This window comes from Prionailurus bengalensis, chromosome A1, assembly GCF_016509475.1.
Source record: "Prionailurus bengalensis isolate Pbe53 chromosome A1, Fcat_Pben_1.1_paternal_pri, whole genome shotgun sequence".
NCBI classification, from domain to species: Eukaryota; Metazoa; Chordata; class Mammalia; order Carnivora; family Felidae; genus Prionailurus; species Prionailurus bengalensis.
Window position 1 is genome coordinate 89,888,821 of NC_057343.1, and position 17,777 is coordinate 89,906,597.

The 17,777-nt window shown below is 48.3% G+C and overlaps 2 protein-coding genes and 2 non-coding genes across 10 annotated transcripts; 1 reads left to right on the forward strand and 3 right to left on the reverse strand.

The window, feature by feature from the left end:
- The first annotated feature begins 410 nt into the window (after positions 1 to 410).
- TRIM41 (tripartite motif containing 41) lies at positions 411 to 11,887 on the forward strand. 7 transcript variants are annotated; one of them, XM_043584914.1, is made up of 6 exons: positions 450 to 2,598; positions 6,844 to 6,939; positions 8,680 to 8,943; positions 9,509 to 9,531; positions 9,732 to 9,859; positions 10,271 to 10,447. In XM_043584914.1, exons 1-6 carry the CDS (start codon positions 1,789 to 1,791, stop codon positions 10,321 to 10,323), a joined length of 1,374 nt encoding a protein of 457 aa, XP_043440849.1. In that variant the 5' UTR covers positions 450 to 1,788; the 3' UTR covers positions 10,324 to 10,447. The 7 variants fall into 7 exon arrangements, with proteins under 7 accessions (XP_043440876.1, XP_043440883.1, XP_043440849.1 ...); XM_043584897.1 differs by having other exon boundaries at positions 455 to 2,598; positions 10,302 to 11,887; XM_043584925.1 differs by having other exon boundaries at positions 456 to 2,598; positions 8,713 to 8,943; positions 10,271 to 11,887.
- Positions 11,888 to 12,740: 853 nt separating this feature from the next.
- RACK1 (receptor for activated C kinase 1) lies at positions 12,741 to 17,511 on the reverse strand. The gene is made up of 8 exons (XM_043585032.1): positions 17,251 to 17,511; positions 16,075 to 16,246; positions 15,389 to 15,536; positions 15,048 to 15,143; positions 14,539 to 14,649; positions 13,735 to 13,875; positions 13,234 to 13,344; positions 12,741 to 12,849 (listed from the first exon to the last, which is right to left on the reverse strand). The coding sequence occupies exons 1-8, from the start codon at positions 17,357 to 17,359 to the stop codon at positions 12,784 to 12,786; spliced, it is 954 nt and encodes a 317-aa protein (XP_043440967.1). The 5' UTR covers positions 17,360 to 17,511; the 3' UTR covers positions 12,741 to 12,783.
- LOC122496695 lies at positions 15,690 to 15,768 on the reverse strand. The gene has a single exon (XR_006300905.1). It is a non-coding gene; the product is annotated as a small nucleolar RNA SNORD96 family (small nucleolar RNA).
- LOC122496734 lies at positions 16,903 to 16,970 on the reverse strand. The gene has a single exon (XR_006300919.1). It is a non-coding gene; the product is annotated as a small nucleolar RNA SNORD95 (small nucleolar RNA).
- Positions 17,512 to 17,777: the final 266 nt, after the last annotated feature.

Consider the following 17,777-nt stretch of genomic DNA (forward strand, 5'->3'; position numbering starts at 1 on the left):
CCAAGTAAGTGACTGGCGTTTTCTGAGCTGCCAGCTGAACTGTGTTCAGGTCTCGTATCCACACTTCTTTTGGCGTGGCTTCCTACAGTTGTTCACCAACGAGAATTCGTGATTTTAGCGTTTCATGCCACCCCTCCGAGGAAGCAGGCGTTCACTCCGAGTTTCCCTACTAGGTGGGAAGCGCCTCGAGAACAGGGTGAGTTCTGCGTGCGCAGCCCTGGCATTCCGCAGCGTTTCGCACTCACTGAGACTTCTGTACATGAATTGCGTTCCTGTAACTCCCCCTCCAGTTTTTGTTTTCTTTTTAAAAATTCCTCAAGTATTATTTCAATCGCCCGAATAATCTATTTGGCAGAGATGCTCTACGCACAAAAGCAGCATCTTTGGTAGCATAGTTCTACAGCCTGGATGAGATTCTCAAAAAAAAAAAAAATAAATAAATAAATAAATAAATAAATAAATAAATAATAATTTAATACCACAAACCCAATTGGAGCCCATTCTCTTAGACTGAGACTCCATGAAGACAGACCTCGAGGTAGTTTGGACGCGGAGCATGCATGGTGCCCACTCAGAAAGTGCTGAATGACTTAACTCACTATATGTTAATTAACATGGCTTTGAAATTGTATTAACTCTAATTTCACAAAACCCTCTGATGGCAACTATTATACTTATTTTATACGAGTAAACACAGGACTACAAAGATATCAAATACATTTTTAACCTCCCCCCCCTTTTCTACACTTTTCAGCACCTTGCTTTTCTCACTTCAGAGTAAATCGTGAAGGATTCCCTTTTTACAGATAGTGTTCCACTGTGTGAATGTTTATGTGACGGTTTCACTACTCCTTTATTGATGGGCAGTTAGAAAAGTTCATCTAAACGCTACGACAGTGACCAGACGGCAGTTTCTAATGCGCGTGGAAATGTCAACTACAGTGGGGAGGTTGGAGAAGATGTCCGGTCGCCTTCGGGATCCCTGAGGCACTCTGAGTTCCCAACCAACAAAGTCCTCGGCCTAGAAGGGCCGGAAGTACTTGAGGGCGCTCACCGGGACCCGCCCCTCCGCTTCCGGCATCAGCTGTGGGGAGTCCCTGGCGTTGTCCTCCTTGTCCGGTTAGTAGGATGGCGCTGGGCCGAGGCAGTCATAGCACCGAGAGCGGACGGCCGTTAAGAGCCTCAACCTTTCCCCGAAGTTTATCCCCAGTGGCGGGGGATGGAGGAGGCCGGTCCTTCCGAGTTGTCTGCGTTCCCTGCTCCTTCGTATTACAGAGACGTGGGCCTCCATCGTTGTAGCCCTCCCGTCCTGTTCCCGTGTGCCTGCTAGAGCGTCTCCTCGCCGTTTCCTGTCGCCCAGGGGCCCGAGAGGAAAGAAGGGGGCGTAGCGCTACCGCGGGGGGAACTCGCGAGCTTAGGTGACTCGCAGACACCGGAAGTGTTGAGAGGGAGGCCGGAAGTGAGGGGGCGGAGCCAGGAAGTGAGGAGGGGCGGGGGTTTATGAGGAGGCCAAGGGAGCGTTGGGACAGATTTGCACTCAGGGCCACCTGAGGGACTTGGCTGTAGCGCTCAGCTCTGTCCCCTCCCCTCGCAGAGACACGGTTGTCGTCTAGGAGTAGGGAACTTTGTGGAGGGGGGGTTGTCGGGAGGACCTTTCTGTGTCTGCGATTGAGGCAAGGTGTGGAGAGGCGGGGTGGGGGTGGGGCCGGGTCGTCAGGGCGTCTGAGAGGGAAGACCCCCGCCCCCGCCCCCCCACCGCCCATCTACACTGGCTGACTGGACACTAAGATGGCTGCCGTTGCCATGACACCCAACCCTGTGCAGACCCTTCAGGAGGAGGCGGTGTGCGCCATCTGCCTCGATTACTTCACGGACCCCGTGTCCATCGGCTGCGGGCACAACTTCTGCCGAGTGTGTGTAACCCAGTTGTGGGGAGGGGAAGATGAGGAGGACAGGGACGAGTTAGACCGGGAAGAGGAAGAGGAGGACGGAGAGGAGGAGGAGGTGGAGGCTGTGGGGGCCGGTGGAGGGTGGGACACCCCCATGAGGGATGAAGACTATGAGGGCGACATGGAGGAGGAGGTCGAGGAGGAAGAGGAGGGTGTGTTCTGGACCAGTGGCATGGGCGGGTCCAACTGGGACAACATGGACTATGTGTGGGAGGAGGAGGACGAGGAGGAAGATTTGGACTACTACTTGGGGGACATGGAGGAGGACCTGAGAGGGGAGGATGAGGAGGACGAGGAGGAAGTGCTGGAGGAGGACGAGGAAGAGGAGTTAGACCCCGTCACCCCACTGCCCCCGCCTCCAGCCCCTCGGAGGTGCTTCACCTGCCCCCAGTGCCGAAAGAGCTTTCCCAGGCGGAGCTTCCGCCCCAACCTGCAGCTGGCCAACATGGTCCAGGTGATTCGACAGATGCACCCAACTCCTGGTCGAGGGAGCCGTGGGAACGAGCAGGGCATTTGTCCCAAACACCAGGAAGCCCTGAAGCTCTTCTGCGAGGTGGATGAAGAGGCCATATGTGTGGTGTGTCGAGAATCCAGGAGCCACAAACAGCACAGCGTGGTGCCATTGGAGGAGGTGGTGCAGGAGTACAAGGTGAGAGAAGTAGAAGATGGGGAGTTTTGTGGGGGTGGAGAGAAGCTGGGAAAAGGCAGTATGTCCCCTCCCACTCCCCAGAACTTCATGCACTGATTCTCCTTTTCTAAGCACTTAGTGGCATCAAGGTGGGTTGGAGTGAGAAGGATCCTGTACACTGGGCTGCATGTCTTGGGGGGAAGCCACTGCTGTTTCACACTTCCATTGTCCCTAAGTGTAGGAGTACAGGTGACAGGTCCCTCAGGCTTTACCACCAGTCTCATTTTCCTCTGGGTAAGTTTTCAGTCTATCCTTGACTTGGACCCTGGAGATGGAAAGGACTTGAGGCCTCAACAAGAAAGGGCCCTAAGGAGCAGGAGTGTAGAAATGACTACTAGTGTCAGACCCAGATGCTTTGCACTTGCCTTTTAATGGGTTTCCTACCTACCCCATGATACAGCTTGGTTCTGTCCTTGAGGACTTTTGTTAAATCTGCATCAGTCGGATGTACTGACTAGAAGTTCTTACCTTACCTGAGAATGCAGATAAAAGGGAGAAGCTTTTAAGTCAGAAGACCAGGCTCTGCACTCACTCACCCAGGCATCTCTAAAAGCCTTGGAGCATTAATTTTTCCAGGGTTAAAAGTTAATATTTACTGAACACTTAACTTACTATGTACACCAGGCACTGTACTAAGCACTTTTCATGGACTATCTCATTTAAAACTTCAGACAACCCTGTGAGTTTGATATGGTTTCTGTCCCTTTTTTACAGATTAGGAAATAGACTTAAGTAATATACACAGGGCCACATAGCTACTAGTAAGTGATGGACTTGGTTATGACCTGCCCCTGTGCCCCTGCATACTGTTAACAGTGTCATCACCATTTAGGTGTCTGTCATTAGTTTGACTTTACTGATATGTGACTTCTTGGAGTCTGATTCTAGTTTGGTTAATACTTTGCACCCTACTTCTGGCCTTTACTCTTTTGGGATACAGGTAAAGGAGATTGGTCTGTGAGACAGCCAGCACAAATAGCACTACTTAGTGAAGGCTTGGAAGGGTTTGAAACAGTGGGACCAGGAGGAAGAGAGGGTAGCTCCTGTGTGGTCTGTGCATTACCCCAGTTTTAGAGTAACGAGTCTAGAGCTTCTCAGCTATGAGTGGTACAGCTAAGACAAACTTACATCGTCTCATGACAAGAAACTATGTCTTCCACACAGTGATACTCCCAATTACTAGGGGAGTTTTCAAAAGTACAGTGGGCCCTACCACTAGAGATTCTGAGTCAGAGACAGGGAGAGTGTCTTTAAGAAAGCCCAGCCTAGCATTGGCATCACTGCATTGGTAATATCACCTGTTGTTTAGGCTCTGTGTTGTTAGGGGAGGTTGTGATTTCCTTTTGTCCTTTTTATCTCCTCTTGGCTCCTCAGTGGGCAGTTTGTTAATTAAATGTTGGGATGGACTATTCATGGACATTCCACTTGTTCTCCACCCTCCTTCTACAGGGCTCTTCTGAAGGGCTTCTGAAAATGGATTTTTATTTGTGAATTTGTGTTAGCCATGTCTGTTGTATGCCAGCCTAGTAGGGCTCTGCAATTTGAGGAGGCCACATAGATGCAAATAATCTGCCATTAACTGATCAGCAAATGTAAATACATGGATTTTATTATTTAGAACTAATTTGAGTGATTCCTTTTTTAATTTACAGGCCATTTTATAGGTACGTAGTTTATTCTTTTCAAATCTGTACACTAACTAGCACTAGTTTGGAACAGTGTTGTTTTATAGAAATATTTTTTATTGAGTAGGTAATAATATGGATGATGTATAAATAAATCTCCTAAAAAAGTGAAAGTTCTTGAAAATTTCTCTTAAAATAGTACTCTGTTTGGACTTGTGCTCATGAATTTGTCAATGATTTATGAAAATTATTAAATGGGAAATTTAAGCATCATAAATTCTGAACAGGATTGGAGAAAAATAGAAGGTAATATCAAAAAACAAAATTTTTTGTAGTTTATGCTACTTTCATGTCAGGGGTTGATTGTAATATTATTAATGTAATTTTTTCTAGAACCACTCATCCTGTGCAACAACCACTGCCTTTTGTACTCTTCTGGGTCAGTAACCTCTTTAGTTCAAGGGTCATTATCAGGTTGTCATTGGCAGTTTAGACATAGGTAGAGAATACTAGATAACATTTATTGATCTTTACTATGTGCTACTGTGTGAAGCATACTGTCCATAACATGCATTCTGTTATTCCCAATTCCCATGTAAGATGAGGAAATTGGAAGTGCTGCTTGCCTCAGGTCACCTGGCTACATTTAGGTTTAGATTGGAGTCTAGGCTTGAGCTCTTCTGCTCTGTATTACCTCTCAAGGAAAAAGGCAGAAGTAGTAGGAGACATAAAAAAAAAAGGAAAGAAAACAGGTTGGGCCTATTTCTGGTCTCTAACAGCCCTTTAAAGAAAAAGATTCTGGGGGTACCTGGGCAGTTCAGTCGGTTAAGCCTCTGAGTCTTGATTTCAGCTCAGGTCATGATCTCACTGTTCCTGAGATAGAGCCCCACGTCTGGGGGCAGGGAGCCTGCTTGGGATTCTCTTTCTCCCTCTCTCTCTATCCCTCCCCTTGCTCTCACAAAATAAATAAATAAACATTAAAAAAAAAAAAAAGATACCGTTACAAGAGATTGGAACATAGAGCTGAAATGCATATTTGCCGTGAAGGTTAAAATCTTAGGAAGAGAGAGGTTTTGTTTTCCATTTATATTTATTTAATAATAATTAAAAAAAATTTTTTTTAATGTTTATTTTTGAGAGAGAGAGAGTGAGCTAGGGGAGGAGGAGAGAGAGGGAGACACAGAATCTGAAGTGGGCTCCAGGCTCTGAGCTGTCAGCACAGCATAGAACTGATGAGTGGTGAGATCATGACCTGAGCTGAAGTGGACATTCAACCAATGGAGCCATCCAGGCGCCCCAGTAATAATTTTTTTTAAGTTTGTTTATTTTGAGAGAGAGCTCGTGTGAGGGTGGGACAGAGGGAGGGGGAGAGAGAAAATCCCAAGCAGGCCCAGTGCTCTACTCAAGGCTTGAACCCACAAACTGAAATCATGACCTGAACCAAAACCGAGTCTGTCTCTTAACTGACTAAGCCACCCAGGCACCCCTTGTTTTCCATTTAGTAAGTGAGTGAGAGAGAAAGCAGATGGACAAAGAGGCATAGAAATTAAAATAAGTAAAGTGGGGCCCCTGCCCCACAAGGAGCCATTGTGTCCTGGCAGAGACATATTTAAAAACCATTACAGTGTCTAGGAAGTATTGTAAAGGTTGTATTCATGTTCCTTGGGATGACAGAGGAAGTTGGGGGCAGGGAGGACCATGGTCAGGTAGCTGGTATTTAAAATTTTTTTTTTTTAACGTTTATTTATTTTTGAGACGGTGAGAGACAGAGCGTGAACAGGGGTGGGTCAGAGAGAGGGAGACACAGAATCTGAAACAGGCTCCAGGCTCTGAGCTGTCAGCACAGAGCCCAACGCGGGGCTCGAACTCACGGACCACGAGATCATGACCTGAGCCGAAGTCGGCCGCTTAACCGACTGAGCCACCCAGGCACCCCAGGTAGCTGGTATTTTAAAGGAAGAATGCCTTGGGCCAGGTGGAGAAAGGAAATCCCAGAAAGAGGGAAGAGCATGTATGAAGATAATAGAATTACATTCGGGAAAAGACAGTTTTATGTGGCTAAAACTAAGAGTCTATGTCAGAAGGGGTAAGTGTAGCAGAGAAGTCTAGAAATGTAGAGGCAATGAAGGAACCTCATATTTTGCAGGTGATTGAGAACCACTGAAAGATTTTTAGCACAGGCACAAAATCATCAGAGAAATATTTAGAGATGAAAGTTATGAGGAAGATTGCTTTTGAGGGCTGGAACATTTCATATGGAAGGACCTTGTGTGGTGAGGGGCTCAAGCCAGGTCCACCCCAACTCTGGGTATGGAGCTCTATGGTCACCAGGATCCTACCAATAGAGAACACACTCAGCGGTGTGTTCTTCTATACATGAGTGCAGGCAGAGGGTTGGAGGCCTTTGTCATCATCTGAAGAGAAGAGAGGGGAGGAAGAGAGTATGATGCTCATCTGATACCTGTGATGGGGGTCAGGCTTTGAGCCCCAGTCCAATGCAGGGAGGATGGGGGAAGTGGGCACTGAAAGCAGGTGCCTCTCCTATCCCAGGCTTCTAACCTTCCTTTTCTCATTCCCTCAGGCCAAACTGCAGGGGCATGTGGAACCACTGAGGAAGCATCTAGAGGCTGTGCAGAAGATGAAGGCCAAGGAGGAGAGGCGGGTGACAGAACTGAAGGTGGGTGAATGTCCTTGATAGGGCTTACTGGCTCTGTGATCAGGGCAGGGAACATGGGTTGTCTACTCTCAGAAGTGGTGACAAGATTCCCTGAAGAGGGACCTGGGAGAGAGGTAGAGACATTCCCAGGGTTTTGAAGAAAGAGGGGCCTTAAAGGGTCAGGGGGCACATTTATTCTAGGTTCCAGAATGGAGTGGAAACAGATCTAGTGTAGAGAGGTTGGGTCTGTGGCCCAAGCCTGAAGAACAGGCTTACCACCCCAGACACCTCACTTCAAGGCCTATGCCCACCAGGCTGGATAGCACAGAGGGCAGAAGTGGGCAAGGCAAAATCTACGTAACGGCCATCAGAGAAGCCCCAGGTCCTAGGACAGATGGTAGGTGGTAGGTAGAGCAACCCTGAGCATGAACGGGAAGGGGAGGGCATGGTGTTTAATAGAGGATAGAATGTTACAGAGACTTTGTCTTCTCTAGTCCAGTGTTTCTCAGCTGTTTTTCTTGATTGATCACCCCTCCCCAAGGAGTATTTTTAGATATTTTTTCCCTAATACCACCCTCCCCACCCCCAACTCTGTACGTGTGTTTGTAAGGTCAGCAGAAACTGGAATGGCCTGGCACTGAGCTTTGGAGACCAAGACAGGACATCCTTCTTGTCTGACCTCTTCCCTCATCTTTCCCTGGCCAGTGGGTGGGTCTTGCCACTTCCCAAGTCTTGTACTTATTTTTTTGCCACCTACACATTAGGGACTCTGCTGCTGGCAATTGCCACACACTGAGTGTGTCTGGGAGCCAGGGGGTCCTCTTAGCCAAATGCTCAGATTGAGACTTCTGGGGTCCTGGGATGCAGAGAGAAGATGTCAGGGTCTGTGTATCACTGGGACAGAGAGTGAAGCTGACTTTCCTTCACCGACTTAGCCAGTCAGAACTTCCTTCCTCACTCTGGCCTGTCCCTCTTTGTCCCAAGAATGTCTCTAGCTGATGATACCTGCATGGAAAGCATGCCCACTATCTGGGATTGCCCAGTCCAGGCAAATGGGGTGAGATTAGGCAGAAGTTTTCTCTGATTATATATAGACTACAGTCTACACAATGATATCCATGATTTTGCCTTTTGGCTTTTAAAGTGTAAAATAACATTTGGCCGTTTACAGAGAAAGTTTGCTAGACTCCTGATCTAGAAGGATTCGGTGACTTTTCCAAAGTCATTAGTAGTATAGTCAAGACCCTAACTTGATATCTTGATTCCTGAATTTTTAATTTATTCATTGCAAAAAACTTTTACTAAGTACTGGTGCTGTTCTGAGGTCTGAGGATCCTGTGACAAAAAACTTACGCAGTGGTGGAAAAGGATGTTAAAAGATACTTCAATGTAAACAACATTTCAAATTAATATTAATGCTGTGAGGATATATAATGAATGATATTTATGGGAGATACGATGGTATTTATGGGGGTAGTCCTGATTTAGATCTAGTGGGGAGAGAAGGCTTCTCTCAGGGAATATTTTTAAATTTAGATCTGAAGAATGAATCAAGTTAGATAGCCAGCGTGGAGATAAGTTGCAGGCAGAAGTTAGTGAGTTTGAGACCAGTGTGCTTTGGAGTGTGGGAGTGGTGCCTGGTAAGGCTGGGAGGTGGTGGAAGGGACAGGGGCCCCTTTCCATTTGGGATGCAGAGCTCCATTACCTTGGATTGAGGGGCAGCAGTTGCAAAATTGGAAGTTTATGTTTCTGTGTGTTGAGGTGGTATCCACCATCCCCTTTGCATCATCCCAGAGCCAGATGAAGTCAGAGCTGGCAGCTGTGGCCTCGGAGTTCGGGCGGCTGACACGGTTTCTGGCTGAAGAGCAGGCAGGGTTGGAGCGGCGCCTCCGAGAGATGCACGAAGCCCAGCTAGGGCGTGCAGGAGCAGCGGCCAGCCGCCTGGCGGAGCAGGCTGCCCAGCTGAGCCGCCTGCTGGCGGAGGCCCAGGAGCGGAGCCAGCAGGGGGGCCTGCGGCTGCTCCAGGTGAGCAGTGCCCCCTTCCCTGTCTCCCCCTGCCTTCCCCCCAGCACCCTGTATTTGCTCTGTTAGGCAGTGCTTACCAAACATCTGTTCAGAGCTGCCTCTCTTCTCATTGGGAGGACCCATGATAATTTAACCTAAGACCAAAAGGTTTTTTGAGGCTGGGGACAGGGTTAATGCCAAATGTGGTGTGTGTGTGATTATACCCAGTGAAAAGAAAGAAATTCAATTGTATAAAGAGGGTTTTAAAGTAGAGTAAAGGAAAGAATTTTTGACAGAGACATCCTGAGAAAGATGCCTAAGTCATGTTGTAAAAATTCTTTTACTGGGGTTGAAAATTCTATTATTGGTCTCACAGCAGGATGAGATAAGTGTGCTAGGGCATAGGGATGATTGAGATGGATACACACTTACTGAGGGTCTTGAGGGTTGCTTTTTCTTACTCCCTGTTCAAGTTCAGTCCTTTCTCTGGCTGGAATCAGATTGAGAGAAAGGAGCTGTCTGTGTGCAGCTGACTCTCTCTTTGTCTCTTTTTCCCTCTCCCTCTTTTTGTTTCTGTTATTCCCAGGACATCAAGGAGACTTTCAATAGGTGTGTTGCCACCCTTTATCCTTTGTGACCCAGTGGCATCTGGTTCCCCATCCCTACCTCTCTTGGATATCCCGCTCCTTTCCTTCCTTCCCCAGGACCCGAGTTTCTGCCTCCTGGACCCTCCTCTCCTTCCCCTCAGCTTCTGCTCTTCCCTCTGGGAATATCATGGTCCCACCCCCTGCCCGGTCCCCTTCCTCTAGGTGTGAAGAGGTACAGCTGCAACCCCCAGAGGTCTGGTCCCCTGACCCGTGTCAGCCCCATAGCCATGACTTCTTGACAGATGCCATCGTGAGGAAAATGAGCCGGATGTTCTGTCAGGCTGCCCGAGGTAGGGAGGTCACCTGTACGACCTTCCTTTTCCTTTCCCTTCACAGACCTGAGATTGGGTTCTGAGGAGGAGGTTGGGCCTGGTGGGGGGAAGACTGGGGCTAAGGTGGAGCAGGATACAGGTAGGCTGCTTGGGGCTTCAAGCTAAGAGTAGTTTTTGACCTAGACCAGGTAGGTGTTGATGGTGGGAGGGGAGGGTGGATAGCAAGAGCCAGGGCCAGAGGGAAGACCTGTCCAGGGTCCTGGAAACAAGAGTTGGGTAAGAGGTGGAGCTCATAGGAACTAAAGTCTGGTCTCTAGGATGGGGAGGGGTGAGGACAGCTGGAAGGCAGGCAGGGAGGGAAGCAAAGGGGAGGGCAGCAGGAAAGGCTGAATCTTGGAGTTGGCTACTGATGGGGAACAGTTGTTCCAGCCTTGGCGTATTTGTCCTCCCCCTCCCCAAGTGGACCTGACGCTGGACCCTGACACGGCTCACCCGGCCCTGATGCTCTCCCCTGACCGTCGGGGGGTCCGCCTGGCAGAGCGGCGGCAGGAGGTTGCTGACCATTCCAAGCGCTTCTCAGCCGACTGCTGCGTATTGGGGGCCCAAGGCTTCCGCTCTGGGCGGCACTACTGGGAGGTAGAGGTGGGAGGGCGGCGGGGTTGGGCGGTGGGCGCTGCCCGTGAATCGACCCATCATAAGGAGAAGGTGGGCTCTGGGGGATCCTCTTTGGGCAGTGGGGATGCCAGCTCCTCACGCCATCACCATCGCCGCCGCCGGCTCCACCTACCCCAACAGCCCCTGCTCCAGCGCGAAGTGTGGTGTGTGGGCACCAATGGCAAACGCTACCAGGCACAGAGCTCAACGGAGCAGACACTGCTGAGCCCAAGTGAGAAACCACGGCGCTTTGGCGTGTACCTGGACTATGAGGCTGGGCGCCTAGGCTTCTACAATGCGGAGACTCTAGCCCACGTGCATACCTTCTCAGCTGCTTTCCTGGGCGAGCGTGTCTTCCCTTTCTTTCGAGTGCTCTCCAAGGGTACTCGTATCAAGCTATGCCCTTGATTAGCCTGCCACCCGCAGGGGCCCCTCTGGTCAGCACTTGAGGGGCGGGTGGTGGTGGAGGGTGTCCCATAAGTTTAGGGGCTCAAAGGCTCCTTCCACTGTTTGTTGCTTCCCACTCCCCTTTGACCCCAGGCCCGCTTCTCCCTCTAGGAGCCTAAAGAACCTTCCTGGCCTGCAGCTCTGCCTTCTCTCACCTGCAATGTCTGTCCAACAGGTCTGCATGGGTCCCTGATGAGAACAGCTGCCTGGTTTTCCTTCCCTCTGTCCACCCAGGGTTTTGAGTAGGAGTTGAGGGGAGATTTAACTCTATTACTTAACTTCCCTTTCCTTGCCCCTACTCTTCACCTTGTCAGTTCCCAGGCTGGGATATTTGGGCAAGACTCCTGTCTGCCCCGAATTCCATTTTCTGATGCAAATTTTAGCTAAGGGATTTGGAAGCTTTTTGGGGAGGCGGGTTAGGCAAAAGGGTAGAGCTGGGTAATAAATGTCTATTCTCTGGGGGAGGTAGGAGGGATTCTAGACTCCTTCCATCCCCAATTTCTACCTCCATAGACTGGCCAGAATTTAGCTTGAGATCTGGAATGGGCAACATAATTGAAACTACATACCATTGTATTACCCAATAAATTATTTTCTCCCCCACCCTTTTTCCAGCACTCACATTAGGAGTAAAGCTCACCCCGCCCATCCCCTCCAGGTCTTTTCACTGCCAGGCTCCTTTCCTCTTTGTCCAATGAAGTTCCTTGTGTCAGTATCCAGCCTCATATATTAGTTCTCTCCATCTGGTGAGCCCTGACCAGGAGCCTGGGGACAGGGGTTTGGATCCCCAGGAGAGCCTTGGGTATAATCTATTTTTCTAGTAACCCCTTGCCTTCTGTCACTTGTCAGCTTTTGTCCTTTGCTTTGATGGCAGAGGTCAACTTCTGTTCCTGGGGGAAAGGGAAGACGGGATGTGTTGTGGAAATAAAGTTTATTTGCTTCTTTTGTGGAGTCCTTTCCTTTAGGTGAGCAAAAATAGAATGTAGGGCCAGGGTTTCTTCCACAGTAAGCCAGTCTCTCCAATAAACGTAATGACACAGAACTGAGGACTGATTGTACCTTCCCCATAACCTGCATTTTACACCACGCATGTTATTTCCATAGATTGGGATATTCACTCTCACCCCATTTGAATATCTACATAGTTTTATTGGTACCCTCTTCAGCATGCACTTTGAAAATTGTTTGCCACTTGTGTATCACTGCTTTGAGGTTTTAGGATTCTGGTTTTCCCAAGAATCTTTACATTTCTAAAGTCTTGCCATGTGATTGCATCTAGCTGAAATCCCATAAAATTGAAGCTAAAGCCACAGTAGCCTTATCACCATTAGGAGTTGATGGCAAAGGAAACTGTACAGGCTACTTCAACATGCCACATATTTACTTAGCCACTACCTGAGAAAAAGCCAGCTGTGATTGTATTTATGAATACCTGCAGACTACATAATTTTTAATCTCCAACAATGGAGGGAGTAAAAAGGACCTGATCTTAAGCAGAAACTCTTTTGGGGAGAGTTGCCTTATCATAGACGAAGGGTTCAAAAAAATCTCCATTTTAAGAAAAAGACAACTTGACAGACTACACTAACTTGAGTTTCAAGATATCTCATATTACCTTGAGGAATGACAAATGCCTACTCTATTTATGTTACAGATTGAACTGAGATTTTACTATTCCCAAGGAACATTTTCTCCAGGCTTAAGCAAGGCCCCAAGGATCTATACCTGAGACACAGTACATTGTGATGCAACCCAGCGTTAGAAAGCAGTTTTGCTTATCAGAGAAAGACACTATAAGTCAGCAAACCAATGTTTTATTTCCAAAGTTCTGCCCTCTATTTCTAGCGGGTGCCAATGGTCACCTGCCACACTCGCACCAGGTTGTCCGTGTAGCCAGCAAACAGAGTCTGCAAGGGAGAAATGACAGTGATAGGTCATGTCAGAGCCATGGAACTCTGCATTCCCTTCTTTTAGGACCCCCAATCTTCTAACCACCAGGTTGTAGGTGGTATGTATTCCTAGAGGAAGCAACAGCTGGTAGTAAGGACTCATACTCTTGTAAAATGATTAAGTTATCCAAAGTGTTAACTGAAGGTAGGTAATCATTGCTTGTTAGATCAATTTTCCTTCCAGTGCAGGAACATATACTCTGTTCACTGGTAGAGCTAATTTGGTTCTCTCAAATCAACCTGGCTAGTTTTGTCATTTCATTTCATGTCAAAGACATTCTAAGAGCAAAGAGGGGGAGAGAAAAGGTAAAAGCTGAGTCACTTAAGCAGAGACCCACTTACCTGGCCATCAGCAGACCAGGCCAGAGAAGTACACTGGGGTGGCTCTGCCTTGCTGCTGGTACTGATAACTTCCTGCTTCAGTTCATCTACAATGATCTTGCCTTCCAAGTCCTGGGAAAGGGGCAAAATCAAGGTAAGGAGGGATTCTACTACAAGCATCCAAGGAATAGAGGCCAAGGATGTTGTGAAACAGCCTAAAATGCATAGGACTGTCTCCCCTCCCCCCACCAAATTATCTAGACCAAAAGGTTGATTATGCTGAGACTGAATAAATTGCTGTAATTTGTGACACCCTTTAGTAGGTAAGTATCGTGTACCACTGCAAATCCCAATCCTAGCAAGTTGTAACTTGCTCTTCCTGGGTCTCCACTGATAGCCTGATGATCAGCAGTTGTTCAGGAAGCTCAAATCCCAGCAGTGACATATCAGGAAATCACAACATTGCCATGGCTCACAAGAGTAAAGCCAGGAGCTCGGCCCTCAACTGTAGCCCACACTCACCCAGATCTTGATGCTGGGTCCTGTGGCAGCACAGAGCCAATATCGGTTAGGACTGAAGCACAGGGCATTGATGATGTCCCCACCATCTAGTGTATAAAGGTGCTTGCCTTCATTAAGGTCCCACAGCATAGCCTGGCCATCCTAAGAAGAGGAAAGGGGAGTCAGGGTAATATGAAACCTATTCCAGGTGTTAATCTCTACTGTCAAGATTCTGTCTTTTTTTTAAAAAAAAATTTTTTTTTTTCAACGTTTATTTTTGGGACAGAGAGAGACAGAGCATGAACGGGGGAGGGGCAGAGAGAGAGGGAGACACAGAATTGGAAACAGGCTCCAGGCTCTGAGCCATCAGCCCAGAGCCTGACGCGGGGCTCGAACTGGGGCTCGAACTCACGGACCGCGAGATCGTGACCTGGCTGAAGTCGGACGCTTAACCGACTGCGCCACCCAGGCGCCCCAAGATTCTGTCTTAATCCTTATTCTCCCTCCCACAACTTCCCCAAAGCTAATGATTCAAACACCAGTATATCTCTGAATGCCCCTCCGTTAATGCATGACACCCCATCAACCCTACCAAGGCCCTGACAATTTCTAAAATCACTACAATCAGTTCTGAAAACAGAATTCTAATATCAACAGCTTTAAGAAACCAGCTTTACTGAAAACAATCTTTTAAACAGTATGGTGTATATAATTTTTAGAAAACAATTTTCACAAACATTTACTCTTGGATTGCTACCTTAAGTATTTAAAAAAAAAAAAACACTGTCCCCCATTGAGTAGAATACTCCCAGCTCCTGAACATACCTTCCCTCCAGAAGCACAGAGGGATCCATCTGGAGAGACTGTCACAGTGTTCAGGTATCCTGTGTGGCCGATGTGATTGGTCTTCAGCTTGCAGTTTGCCAGGTTCCATACCTAGATATGGGAGGGTTAGGGGTAATAGGTGAAAAACCTGGCTCTGAATCCACTGGGGTCAGGAGGGCTCAAGACAAAAAAAGGCATGGCACCTTCTTTAAAAGTATTTCTGGATATGGTGGCCATTTTTCATTCTACCAGTAACAAAAAAGGTTAAAGAATTTGTCTTGGTCACCTAAGGACCATCAAGATTAAATAAAGAATGCTTCGTTGCTCTACAAGGGATATTGGGTTCAATTAGCTACTCCACACCAAGTATCAAAAACTAATAGTTAGAAAACAGCAATAGGAAAAGTCAACTGAGGAATAAAGCTTTCAAAGTTAGAACTTATGACCACCTACGAGGCAATGGGAACATTCTGGCTGGTAAAAGCCCTACATCCTGACTTCAAGCTCACCTTGACCAGCTTGTCCCAGCCACAGGAGACAATGATGGGATTGCTGCTATTGGGTGAAAAGCGGACACAAGACACCCACTCCGAATGGCTCTCATCCTAGAGGACAGAAAAGAAGTAAGGAGAAACTATCCTGTCCCATGAAACTACACCCTTCACCCCTTCCCTCAGTTACATGGGAGGTACACTGATGGCTTTGCACTCACATCCCTGGAACCCAAACCTTTAATATCAACAGATCCCCTTTGGAGCCCAAGCCAGGCTTGAAATCACCACATAACGCCAAGGTTAAGAAGGATGGGAGAGAATCTTCATGTGCTTTCTGCATGTGCCTTCACTGTTACCTGGACAGTATATTTGCATACACCCAGAGTATTCCACAGCTTGATGGTTTTATCTCGGGAGCCAGAGACAATTTGGCGGTTGTCGGAGGAGAAAGCCACACTCAGCACATCCTTGGTATGTCCTACAAATCTGCGTGTGGTGGTACCCCTAAGGAAGAGGACTTGGTCAGTCTCTAGACTCTGCAAACATTCTTCCACATCAGACTGTTTCCCTGGCCTTCCGTGGTCTTACTGGAGCTGCCATTACTCACATGACCCTGGACATGGTTCTGATCACAACATGGTTGAGCATGTGCCAGAGAATCCCTTCAGAATTGCAGGACATGTCCTCACTCCCACATGGGGATTGGCTGACAATGTCATCTGTCATCACTAGGATCCTCCATTATGTCTGACCATCCAACGACTGAGCTCCCAAGATAAAACATGTTCAAACCCTTGCCTACTCTCAACCACAGTATGTGGCAAAACTGCTCAACCAGCCCACTCTGAAGCAACTCTGCGAAAGTAATTAAAAGCAGCAAGGATGGAAGCCAAGCAACCCAACTACCTTCTCTATGTACGCCCTGCCTTACAGTTCCCACAATGAACCTCACTGTCCTTTGGAAACCACCTCCCAACAGCATCTACCTCATTTCTGCCCAGCTTTTTCCCAGTGCCCCAGAGTTAAATGAGCAGCTACTTGCGTTGTGAGATCCCAAAGACGAAGGGTTCCATCCCAGGAGCCTGAGAGGGCAAACTGGCCATCTGAGGAGATGACCACGTCACTAACGAAGTGGGAATGACCCCGAAGAGCACGCTGTGGGATGCCATAATTGGTCTCATCCCTGGTCAGCTTCCACATGATGATAGTCTTATCTAAGGGGAGGTAACACAGAAAATCCAGTGAGGAATCCCACAGCCCACTCACTGACCTACTGGATAATCCAGGATCCCTCAAGGTCATTGGTGGATTTACAAGAAATTAAGGACACTCAAGGGGGGAGGGGACCCCCAAGTCGAGAGTGCTGTCATTAGTCAAAGCTAAGTGATTCATTATTCCAAAAAAAAAGTCAAGTAGAACTAAGCAATGCCACTAGAATTAAACTTAGGTGTGGAGGCCTTTAGCAGATTATGGATGCCTTTTTGTGACATAACAGTCCAATGTCTGAATCTTATTCTGAGGTCTAATACATAAACACTGCTGCTTGGGTGTGGGAAGACTGTATGTGGGCTTCCTACAACTACCACTGAGGATGCCAGAAGTACTGGATTTAGTTGATTTACACACTACAAGGCTGGAAGCTTTCACTGAAAGGTGTTGGACTCGACACGCTTTCCGATTATGCGTCACACATGATCCTAACCTCAGACTGTTTTTAATAGCGTGGGGGCAAACAATAGCGTGTTCATTCAAACAAGAGAATGACAAGAAAAAAAAGGCAGAAAAGACAAGACACGGGCTTGCAAGGAGATTGGCATCAGGACTCCCCTTGGGAGTCCATCCAGGAAAAACTAGGCACAGGGCCGGGCGGCAGCTCAGAAACAGCCTCTGGGTCTCAGCATGGGCACTCGGATGGCATGTTGGGGTCATCACCGCCCCGCCCGACCCGTATAGGCTCTTGCACACTTAGCCACATCTGCGAGGAGGCGGGCAAGAAATAAAACCCCAATCCTGCAATCCTAGCAGCTACGAGCTGATCTATGTCTCGGCCTTTGCAAAGTGGAAAATGCCTCATGGGCTTATCCAGGCTGAGACTTAGGCCCGGGTCCGCATGCGGACGGAGTTTTCCGGGCCGCCAACTCGCGATCCACTGGAAACAACAGGAGACACGCGCAACCCACTTATCTTTCAACCCCTTGCCCCGCACCTCAGCCCGTACCTCGAGAAGCGGACAGTATCATGTCCGGGAACTGGGGGGTGGTGGCGATCTGAGTCACCCAGCCGTTGTGGCCCTTGAGGGTGCCACGAAGTGTCATCTGCTCAGTCATGGCGGCGGGGAGTGCGGGTGTCGCCGGGGCGACAAGGATGGAGTTGGATAGCTCAGACACTAGCACCACAGCCGCTCGCACCGCGGCTCTGCAGAGGAAAAGAGAGAGAAGGAACCCCACCGGAACCGGAAATACCCGTCCGCTCCAACAAAATGGCGGCCCCCATGATTCATTTCTGCCTAAGATGGCGGCGCCAGGTGGGGCATAGGGACAGGTGAAATGATAAAACTTCATGGTCCCCTTCCGCCACGCATTATAATTTAGCAGTGTCATACAAAAACATTCTGAAACCAACTCGGTCAAGTGTTTTAAAGAACCCATCAAACGTTCACTGGGGCGTGATGTCTAAGAAGCGGAAGAGAAGTGCACGGCACATTCCCGTCAGGATCGCCCAGCACCTTTGGTATTCCCACGTGGC